Raw genomic sequence first — 11,953 nt, 5'->3', positions numbered from 1 at the left:
TTAAATTAACAGACTATAAGTAGTGAGGATTGATTGCGTCTTTCATGACAATAGATCATGATGGTCTTGTGGGTGTTTCGTGGACAGGCGCACTGATATTAGGATTAATGTATTTTCAGACCATGTCATTTACAGCGACCTTGCCGGTTTCCGTTGATTTAGCGCTTTCAAGTATACTAGTTTGAAATGAAACTTTCTGCTTGTTTTGCACTTCCTCAGTCTGTCTACATTGCTGATCAGGTCTACAAGAAAGCTATGTTTGCATTGATTCATTGTTTTGAGACGTTGAATTAATGTAACAAGAACTGTTTACGCTTGCCGAGTTGTCTGTGTTTTTCGCTTGAGTGCGACTTGCTCGAAGCAGTTTTCTCGAATATTCTTCGGCTTTTATCTGAATCTTCGGCTTTTGTCTGCCAAATTTAAATTGCAAAGGACAAAGTAGTTGGTTTTATAGCTCAAACACATCGCTGCAGTTAGTGAAGAGCCGGTAGGTTGGAGAATTTCGCAAGTGAAAGTGTGTTGTAATTGTAATTTGTTGCTTTGCTGGAATCTTACTGCATTTCATTTGAACTTTAACTGCGATGGAGATTCGATTTTGTACAATCATAGCTTTGCTTGTGTTTGTTTGGGTTGTATCTGGTGGAACTATGGAAAAAGCTGTCAACGAGCACGTTTCAAAGCTATCCGAAACCAACATTAAACTTAGCATAAGCTTGTACAAGCAACTCATTGCTGACAAGAATGTGGACAACATGGTCTTTTCCCCGATTAGCATTTCTGTCGGTAAGTAAAGTTGTAGGTTAAAATGTTGACTTGTCACAGCAAAACTGTAAGTATCGTAACCTACAACAATGTTTTGTACAAAGGCGAATGATTGATGATGGCAATAATAATAATGTTATGGTTTATTTATTGTTGCTCTACAACTGCTAAGGTCTTTTAGCCACAGAGCTCATGTTTAATTTTTTGTATAAAATTAGGCAATTTCTTTTAGACTGAAAGCATCATTTTTAATGTCGTGACGTCACACTCGTGCCAAAGGGGGGGGGGGGGGGTTGTAACCCCCAAAACCCCCCCTTGGCTACGCTACTGCATTCCGGGCCCCCCTCTCACTCCGGGCCCCCTTTGTCTTGGGCAAAAAGTGTGATGTTTGCTTAGGCGTATTGCACACCACACAACATTTTACTGCAGTATCAGGCTGCAATAAAACTATTATTTTGTGTTGTGCATATCATGTGATCTGTCTCTCGCCAATTTGTGTATCCTGCATTGAATTCGTGTGTCAGTTGTTGATGGTGCTGTTGCGAGGTGTCGCTTGTAGCCTACATCTTTAATGTAAAATTTTTAAATTCATTTTTTTATTTCTCATAGATGTAGCTTATAATTATTTCTGAAGAGGACACTAGCCTATGTGGTGTCGAAAACGTTGGATTTAGTAGGCTAGTTTTTTTCGTTTGTTTTGTGTGTTTAATGTTAAATCCGTTAACGTTACTGAGTGTTATATGTATCTGGTAGGCTACAAGCCAAGCTCTCTACCAAGGCTCAAACATAACCTCTTGTTAAAACATAATCAAGTTAATCATCTGACCAATCCTAACCTTTCTTCATTAACTTTTGCATTTACCACATGCCCAGCACTAGCAGAGGTGAACGAGAGAAGTCACTTTTTTGACTCCGGCTACGGTCCTGCTCCGAAAGTATTCTCCGGCTCCTGCTCTAACTCCGAAATTCATTTTGAAGTGAAATAAGCGTGAAACTACCTTTGTCAAATAGTTTTTAAAAAACACAAAAAAACAAAAACACCCGGGCTTTTTGCCCGGGTTTTTCTCAAACCTGCTTTTGCTACACTATGCCCCTCCCCCCCCCCCCCGGACGCAACTTTCCAAAAGGTAGGCTACCATTAAAAAAAAACCTTTAAGCAACACAGGATAAACGCAAATCCTAGCTGAATTAAGTCATAGGTTCGCCATCGGCTGATTTGGTGCAGAGGGTTAGGACGATGGTAGTCATTTTATTAATGTCAGTTTGATCAACGGTTTGATTCCCACCACCGCTATTTCTCTTTTTTTCTTCTGTAATTACCAAACACAGTTCAAAGGTAATTTTTTACTGGTACCTTTTGGAAAGTTGCCCCCCGGACAGGAGAATAACTAACTTTTATGATTTAATTTAGGGTGCTTTTTAACAGAACATTTTTGCACGTAAAGCATTAAATTACCACTTTGGGGGGAGCAAGTCTTTTAGGCGCAGACAGTTAGGCGCTGGTCAAATAGGCGCACACACTGTGGCGTCTGGATATTTAGGTGCGGGGCATTGTGGTGCCCGTTCATTTAGGTGCTATTCCTAGTAAAGTCTGCAGATTGTATCAGCTTGGTAGGCAGGGCACTGCTTTTCACACAAAATGTTGTATTGAACAGAAAAATATGTCATGGCTTCCGTGGGTGAAGCTGCTAAAACCGGCAATGCTTTTCACACAAAATGTTATATTCAACAGAAAAATATATTGTATTTTAATGCGGGTGTTCGGCATTTATTTGTTGTTAGTCCAGGTTTCAAGTTTCCGAACGTGACTGAGGTCACTTTTAGTGAGTCAAATAATAACTACACTAAACATCAGTAAAAAATATACCGTGGCCTATGTTCAAGCGGGTGGTAGGCTTGAGTGAAGAGTAACTTAGTTTTCCGTCAAAACCCCGACTAGGTTTAATAACGAGCAAAGTCGCACCAGTATGCTTGCAACTTGTAGCCAGGGTTCATATACCCTATAGAAATGTATTCATGTAGTAGAGCGTCTCATACGTACTCGCCACACGACTAATCCATCCCGAGTAGAAGTAATTGCGAAAGATAACAGATTAAATAAGGTTTCATCTAGCTGCAACCTGTGTTCAGAATGCATTGCAAATGTCCTGTGGAGATGTGCTAATATCAAGAGTAGTAGGCCTAGAGCGTTGTCTCGGACCTCATCTCCACAGGCGCATTAACAAAGCAACATATTTTTCTGTTCAATATAACATTTTGTGTGAAAAGCATTGCCCTACCTGCCAAGCTGATACAACCTGCAGACTTTACTAGGAATAGCACCTAAATAAACGGGCGCCACAGTGCTCCGCACCTAAATATCCAAACGCCACAGTGTGCGCGCCTATTTGACCAGCGCCTAACTGTCTGCGCCTAAAAGACGTGAACCCACTTTGGGCCCCTAATTTGCTCGCAAAGCACTCGATTACCTTTCTGGGCCCTTTTGCTAGATTACGGGCCCCCCAGGACTAAATAACAACTTTTATGCTTGAAATCAGTCGTTTAGGATGGTTTTAACCAAACATTTTTGCTCGTAAACTATAAAACCACAATTTCGGGCCCCCAACAAACACAGGCCTGGGCCCTCAAGGGTACGCCGTACCCTCCGTATCCCCCTCTCATAGGTCTTGTTGATAGCCCGGAGCATGGTGCGGCACAGGAATGTGACACATGTGGAATAAAAACCATTAGGCCTACTGGCAAACAACTCGCTGACAATTAATTACGTATGTCCAGCAATGGCGTTGGCTCACTTGGGGGCAAAAGGAGTTACAGCAGATCAAATCAATGAAGCGTTCATGTTCAGTGACATTGAAGACGGCCAATTTCATTCCGCATTTGGAGAGCTTCATGGACTGATGTTCAGCAAAGTAAAGTATATTCTTTGCAGTTTTCGTACAGTTGTCAACTTTTCGTTGCAGCGTAAATGCAACAAGTGTAAATTACCAAGAATCCTTGTTCAGTATTCGGTAGCCTACTTCCACATGGAATTACACTACATTTTGCATTGTTCTTATTATTTATTCAATCCTTTCATACAATCTAATATTTATTGCACTCGCAAAATTTTGAATTGTTTTGTCAACTTCTTCATCTTATTGATTTTATGGTATTTATATCTATATGTAACCCAAACACTTGATAGACTTTCTATTTAGTTTCTCCACAGAGACGTTATGAAATGCTTATTCTATTTGCAATTTTAGCAATACGAAAACGTCACCATGAAGTCATCAAATCGTGTGTTTGCTGATGACAAGTTAAGGGTTTTGGAAGACTACAAGAACGCGTTGACTGTGTATGGTGCTCAAGTTGATCAGGCAAGTTATTTAAAACAGATCTACAATTTTTTAAACAAGGATTGATTTACCCTTTACGAAAACAAGAACTTGATAGTTGATACCATTGTTGGCACTGTGCAATGTTTTGCAGATAAAATTTTCCGACACTGGTGCGGCTGTAAAAGAAATTAACAATTGGATGAAAGAAGCGACAGACGGCAAGATTTCTTCTTTGATGCACGAGGATTCTTTAAATGCAACAACAGCTTTACTTATTGCGAATACTGTCTATTTCAAAGGAGATTGGCATTCACAATTTATCGAATCGCAAACTGAAAAACGGGCATTTTATGTATCTTATTATAAGGTGGTTGACACGCCCTTCATGTTTCAAAGAGGTAGGAATTTAAATTTCTTTCAAGCATTTCAGCTATAATTGGTTAGAAAGTCAATCTGCTTATTCTTGTTTAGTCCAAGTCAGACACTCAGATATGTTCTTGTACGCTCAATCAATGCTCTGAAGAGAAATATTCGGAAAAGTACATGACATTTAGGCCCTAATTTTGAAGGCGCACGAGAAAGCAAAAAACTCTTTAAAATAATCGATCACTCATAATTATAAACTTCCCATTAACTACCGCGCCCTGAGATAATAATTTGGCTTAGCCTACCTGCTATGGCCTTTCATTGATTCTGCAGTTTATTCCTATTTTTCGTAGTTTGCTGAGACTGGGGATTTTCATAATAGCCAGCTGAGAGATTCACAGTTTACTTCTTCGAGTTTGAGGCCGCCGCAGGTCACGTTGCTCAAGTAAAGTTTAGTAGTTTACTCTCTATTCGTCACCGTGCTGTAACTTGCGCAGGAAAATTTCGATTTGGTTACATTGAACCACTGACTCTTCAAATTGTGGAATTGCAATATTCTGGTAAGGATTTCAATATGGTCATTCTTATACCCGACAACTTTGATTTGGATGCGGTTGAAAAATCTTTGAATTATGAAAATCTCACCAGCTGGCTGGACACACTTGAGTACAAAAACCTAGATGTGAGTACGACCGTTAAAGTGTCATTTCACGTTGTTTTATTGTCGATTTAAGGCTATGAAAGCATCCAGCTGCTACAGCCAAAGTAACTGCATAGAAAGCGATTAAAAAGGTGTTAGGACATAATGCTTTTGTTTGGCAGCTCACTCTTCCAAAATTTAAGCTAGAAGAGATTTTACACCTGGACAAAATTCTTCCCAACATGGGCGTCGCAAACATGTTCAGCAAAGAAAAATCGGATCTTTCTGGAATGTTTTCGCAAAGCAAAGATTTGTGTGTTGACCGAGTGGTCCACAAATCTGTCCTTGAAGTAAGTTCAGGTTGTTAACGTGATAAGCTACTTAGTACAATGAAGCAATCTGTTGACTTGAAAATATTACACAACATAAGATAAAATAATTAAACCTTAATTGCCATTTTCTACGCGTGTTGTTGAAAAGTCTGTTATTTCACATGAGACAGTAATTCAGATATCTTCAAATCGTTGGAACCACCAGGCTACAGCTACCGCATTTACAAGTGCCTGGTCTATAAGTGAGACACAACATGAAGGCACCAACGTGTTTGTCTTCATATCAAGAATTAATTGATGGTACAGAATTCAAAGTTGGGGAAAAGGAGGCGGTTTGTTGAACGAACCACCTTCTCCCCTTTTTTGTTTCATTCATAACTGTGATCTAAAGTACTGTACGTTAGTTTTTTTAATTACGTAGTAGGCTAAAGGTAGTTTAGGTCATACTGTGACAATCATTCAATTGTGAGCAGGCCACTACAGCTGTTAATTATGTGTAGGCCTAATTATGACTAGCCAATATTATTGAAATTAATTTGATAATACTTGGATTCCTGTAAAACATTTGTATCAAAATTATAGGAAGACGAACAGGGCAGAGTCGCCATGCTGCGATTATTCATTGATCAGCCGCTTTGTCATGTGGCATATGCTTGAACTGGTCATGTGATCTACCTCCTAAGATTGACTTGGCCGAGTGGGAATATTAACACTTCATCAAGACAAGCTATAAATCAAGCAATGAAGCTTCAAGTCGAAGACTGCTTCATTGTACTGTAGCCTATAGCCAAGGGTGTAACCAGCACAAAATTTCGGAGGGGGAAAATAAGTAGCCTATGTTTGCGCACGTGAGCTCGACAATGAGTATCCAAAGCTGGAGCACCTACAGGGGGCTTCCCCAAATAAATTTGAAAAAAATATCTGGAAATTTCTCATTCTGAAAGTACTTTTAGTCTAAATCATCACTAAAACTTTGCCAAATGATGCTGTAACAGATTGTGAAATGTTTATTTAAAATATTTCGGAGGAGAAATTGCCCCTTTTTCATCTCCTGACTACGCTCCAGCTTATAGCTGTTGTTTTAAAAAAAACATTGCTCCTATTTTATGCTGGGCTAATTATAAATAAGAATAAGCAGATTGCTACACCCTTGGCCAAGAAGACATAAACGAATGGGGTTTTATCTTCCAAGAAAATATACTTTTTCTTGGTTTACTTTGTAGAAGCATTGAAGGGCTGTTCAAATATCATGTAATGTCGTCATTGATTGTCAGACCGACATGATGATATGATTTATTTTTTTATAGTCATTTTACAACTGCGGGGTTCTTTTAGCGACAGGCCTCATGGGTCATTTCATTATAATTCATCCAGAAAATTGAAATTTTGGAACCATAGAATTTAGAATTGTCCCATTTTTTCACAGTTTAAAATGCTTGAAATTCTGAGTTATTTGGCACAAATTTTGTCAAAATTGGTTGAGCAGTTTTTGTTTTATCGCTATTTTAATGGTTGACCACCAGGTGGCGATTTTTTTAGTGAGCCGCATAAAAATGCTCATATCTTGGGACTTAGTTGCCCAATCTTCATAAAATTGGTATCTACCCCCCCATTTTCAGGGGTGGGCTTTCTAAAAATAAAGGTTAAAATGAGCTAGGAGTTATACTTTTTGTGATATAAACATTTGTAGTGCTTTGATTGCATGGCCGATTTCGCCATGCGGCCACGTGTTTTTTTCAAAAATTTTATGATCATTATTATTAGCATAGATGATATATTCCAAAAATATCTTTTTAATCACTTACAATTAACAACCTCATAATAAAAATTGTGCACAAAAATGCAGAATTTTTAAAATAGTCAAAAACATTGGATTTTAATTTTTTTCATCAGCCCATACTGGGCGGTCCGCCCCTCCCCCCCCCCCCTACTACGCCACTGTATGTCAATCAAAGCATAGTAGTATAATACATTATTACACAAAGTGAAGGAGTCAAGACATAAAGATGAAGGAGTTTAATACATCGACAGGATGTAATGAGCTTGTCCGATGTGTAAAATAATTATATCATTTTCCAAACATATCTCGCTGCTACTGGTAGGACAGTGTGCATAGTACAATTGCGTTACTTTGATTTGTCAAAAGTTACATTAAAGAACAGCGACAGTCTTAATAGTAAAGTGAGTTATATGCAACAATCTGAGCAAGTATGTACATTGTACAACACCCCACCGGCACATAACATTGCAAAATAAAGTCACACTATTCTGACGATATAATTACAAGTCTATACACTTCTGCTATCATTTCTGAATTGGAATACAGTATATAGGCTTTGTCTGCACTGATCATTGTAAAATTACATACATACATCATTGTAAGATTATTAGTGCCAAGAAGTGTACGAAACATTAAAGATAGTTTTAAGTGACTTTCTGCAATAAAATACAATTAAAAAGGATTCAATAAACCTATAGTTTTGCATGCATAACTAACTAGTGCATCCCATTTTGCATTTAACATCATGTGACACTGGACAAAATATGCTCACTGCAGAGCCATTACAACACGTGAGGGGCAACAATCGGAATGAATAAAAACGCAATTGAACAAGGGCCGCCATACATGTAAATAAATCGACAACCACGGTTTCTACCATGTAGCTAAACATGTGAAAAGCAGCATGAATTACTATACAATTGAACACGGGTTGTCATGCATGCGAATAAACTGCAAACCACGGTTTCTAGCATGTATTGTACAGTAACTAAGCTTTGTGAAAGGCAGCAAAAATATAAATACAACATAAATGAACAAAGGTTGTTGCACACTTGGACACATAGAACAACATGCCATTATTGTAACATTAGTCAAGACCTAGACAGCAATTTCAGGCAATCAAACCCAACCTAATAGAAGCCAATCAATGCTCTTCTTGAATGCAAATGAAGCGACGATTCACAGTTTCCATGTTTGGAGCCGAAAATGTGTATATTCTGCCTGTTATAGTGGAAACTGTCCAAAATCATCTGGATTGAAGAAATTCAGGACCAGGCACAGTGCTTCCACGCTGGAATCTTTGTTGAGTATTTCTCACTGGCACCAGTTCCTCAGCTTTTATATAGAAGAAAGGTACACTTGTTACAGCTTCAGAGCAGTATTGATAGGCAGCTGCAGCAGTCAAAATTTGGTTAGCAGTTGGTCTGCCTAGACTTTCGTTACCCAGCTTCCTTTTTACTACTCCATCAATCCCGTCCCATGGAGATTTACCATGATTTGTGGCAAAAAATGACCACTTTTGAACAAAGATTCCAGCGTGGAAGCACTGTGCCTGGTACTCGTGGATACCATTACTTTAGTTCAAGTTGTATTGGTTCTTTCAGTTTTAAGCGCGTATCAGATGATTCACAATTCGCTAGCAGCCTAGCACACATTGTTTCTTCGATGCAGCCCCAATGATAAACATCCAAGATGTAAGTGTCATGTCTTATGTAGCATGTGTTTATGACGGACAGTGGTGGGTTGGGCTTGTTGAAATCGTGGACAAAGAAAAGAATGATGTTCTGGTCAATTTTATGCATTCTTGTGGCCCCTCTCCATCTTTCGATTAGCCTGGCCGTGAAGATAAGTGTTACATGCACATTTCTTCAATCATGATGATTTTGGACAGTCCTTCCACTACAACAGGCAGAATATACATATTTTCGGCTGCAAACATGGAAACTGTGAATCGTCGCTTCATTTGCATTCAAGAAGAGCATTGATTGGCTTCTATTAGGTTGGGTTTGATTGCCTGAAATTGCTGTCTAGGTCTTGACTAATGTTACAATAATGGCATGTTGTTCTATGTGTCCAAGTGTGCAACAACCTTTGTTCATTTATGTTGTATTTATATTTTTGCTTCCTCTCACAGAGCTTAGTTACTGTACAATACATGCTAGAAACCGTGGTTTGCAGTTTATTCACATGCATGACAACCCGTGTTCAATTGTATAGTAATTCATGCTGCTTTTCACATGTTTAGCTACATGGTAGAAACCGTGGTTGTCGGTTTATTTACATGCATGGCGGCCCTTGTTCAATTGCGTTTTTATTCATTCCGATTGTTGCCCCTCACATGTTGTAATGGCTCTGCAGTGAGCATATTTGAGCATATTTCATATCCAGTGTCACATAATGTTAAATGGGATGCACTAGTTATGCATGCAAAACTATAGGTTTATTGAATCCTTTTTAATTGTATTTTATTGCAGAAAGTCACTTAAAACTATCTTTAATGTTTCGTACACTTCTTGGCACTAATAATCTTACAATGATGTATGTATGTAATTTTACAATAATCAGTGCAGACAAAGCCTATATACTGTATTCCAATTCAGAAATGATAGCAGAAGTGTATAGACTTGTAGTTATATTGTCAGAATAGTGTGACTTTATTTTGTTATGTATATACTTTCTTTCTCAGATTGTTATGTATTTCTTAGATTGTTGCATATAACTATTAAGACTGTCGCTGTTCTTTAATGTAACTTCTGACAAATTAAAGTAACACAATTGTACTGTGCACACTGTCGTACCAGTAGCAGCGAGACATGTTTGGAAAATGATATAATTATTTCCCACATCGGACAAGCTCATTACATCCTTTCGATGTATTAAACTCCTTCATCTTTATGTCTTGACTCCTTCACTTTGTGTAATAGTGTATTATACTACTATGCTTTGCTTGACATACAGTGGCGTAGTAAGGAGGGGGGGAAGGGGCGGACCACCCAGTATGGGCTGATGAATTGTTAGTGATTAAAGTAGAATTATTAGAATAGGAGTCAGTTATCTACGTCAATATTAGCATTGAGAAGAAAGCTTGACTACAGTTCTGCTCATAAAATAGTTGTAATACAAGTAGTGGTAATGAAATCTAAAGTCTTATCCCAAAATTCCAAAAAAAATAAAATCCAATGTTTTTGACTATTTTAAAAATTCTACATTTTTGTGCACAATTTTTATTATGAGGTTGTGAATTGTAAGTGATTTAAAAGATATTTTTGGAATATAACATCTATGCTAATAATAATGATCAAAAAAATTTTGAAAAAAATGTGTGGCCGCATGGCGAAATCGGCCATGCTATCGAAGCACTACAAATGTTTATATCACAAAAAGTATAACTCCTAGCTCATTTTAACCTTCATTTTTGGAAAGCCCATCCCTGAAAATGGGGGGATAGATACCAATTTTATGAAGATTGGGCAACTAAGTCCCAAGATATGAGCATTTTTATGCGGCTCACTAAAAAAATCGCCACCTGGTGGTTAAACATTAAAATAGCGATAAAACAAAAACCGCTCGACCAATTTTGACAAAATTTGTGCCAAATAACTCAGAATTTCAAGCATTTTAAACTGTGAAAAAATGGGACAATTATAAATTTTATGGTTCCATGGCCTGGATGAATTATAATGAAATGACCCAGATTTTAATTTTATATCATCTTTACGAGGTCACCGCATTGTTATCCGACTTAACCGCTGCGTTATGCGAAAAAGAATGCTATCGGTAAGCTACCGTTTTTAAAGTCTTTGGTAAAATCCAACCTGGAATCGCTCTCAGACCAACTAGCACTAGACCCGAGGGTGAAACTCTCCAGCCACTGAGCTCATCTAATAAGACCGACATACGGAGTTTGATGACGTACGTCGCGAAGGAAATATAATATGATGCAAATGACGTCATGTGATAATTATTATACACCCTATTCCTCTCTATTCAGTGGTTGACGTTTTAAAACAAGAACTGTTTTCGCAAGAAAGAAAATCTTGTAGCTTGATAAATATGTTTATAAAGCTGTCTTTGTCCCAGAAAATCTCACTTGTGCATCTAATTCTAAACTTAGTTGTTAAAAAGTAGTTGGCTACACTTCAAGAATTTTGTACGTATAGGAAGAATTTAGTTTCTTGGAAGCGCTATTTTCATAAATCATGTTTTGAAATGTAAATCACTGCATACGTGAAATAAATCTACTATCCATCAACAGGTTGATGAAGCTGGCGGCAAAGTAGAAGCTGAACGAGCCGAAGCAAACCGAGCGAAAGATCGGCTTGTGGTTTACGTCGATCATCCTTTTATTCTGTTGATCCGCAGCCGATCCAGTAACGCTTTCCACCTGATGGGAGCTTACAAGAGACCTGCTGGAAGAGTCCGATCACATGATGAATTATGAGCCTCATCTGCTCTTTGTGGAAATTCCAGCGTTTTAAAACGCTTAAAATTGCAGTAGTCCTCTATCTGTTGTAAAAAACCTAAATGGAATTACAAACATTGCTATGTTAAAATTTGTGCCAGTGGTTTGTTAGTTCAATGTAAGCCTATGGCGACTTGGTTGTTTCCACTGGCATGACTTTTTATCTGTTAGCCTACCGTAGTATATTGATGCATAAGTTTCGTCTAGCCTACTATGATTAGAAAACTGTAACCCAACAACTATCCTTGTGTCTTTTCTGCAAATGGTACTTTCAATAAAATCACAACCAAA

General features: G+C 38.1%; 1 protein-coding gene across 1 annotated transcript; it reads left to right on the top strand.

Annotated features, from left to right (window-relative positions):
* Positions 1-386: 386 nt before the first annotated feature.
* Positions 387-11,953, top strand: LOC145782333 (leukocyte elastase inhibitor A-like). The gene is made up of 7 exons (XM_082594123.1): positions 387-783; positions 3,538-3,671; positions 4,008-4,121; positions 4,234-4,480; positions 4,946-5,130; positions 5,271-5,438; positions 11,456-11,953. Exons 1-7 carry the CDS (start codon positions 582-584, stop codon positions 11,639-11,641), a joined length of 1,236 nt encoding a protein of 411 aa, XP_082450249.1. The 5' UTR covers positions 387-581; the 3' UTR covers positions 11,642-11,953.

This window comes from Aplidium turbinatum, chromosome 13 (genome assembly GCF_918807975.1).
Source record: "Aplidium turbinatum chromosome 13, kaAplTurb1.1, whole genome shotgun sequence".
Taxonomy (NCBI): domain Eukaryota; kingdom Metazoa; phylum Chordata; class Ascidiacea; order Aplousobranchia; family Polyclinidae; genus Aplidium; species Aplidium turbinatum.
This window is presented reverse-complemented; position numbering and strand designations above follow the sequence as displayed.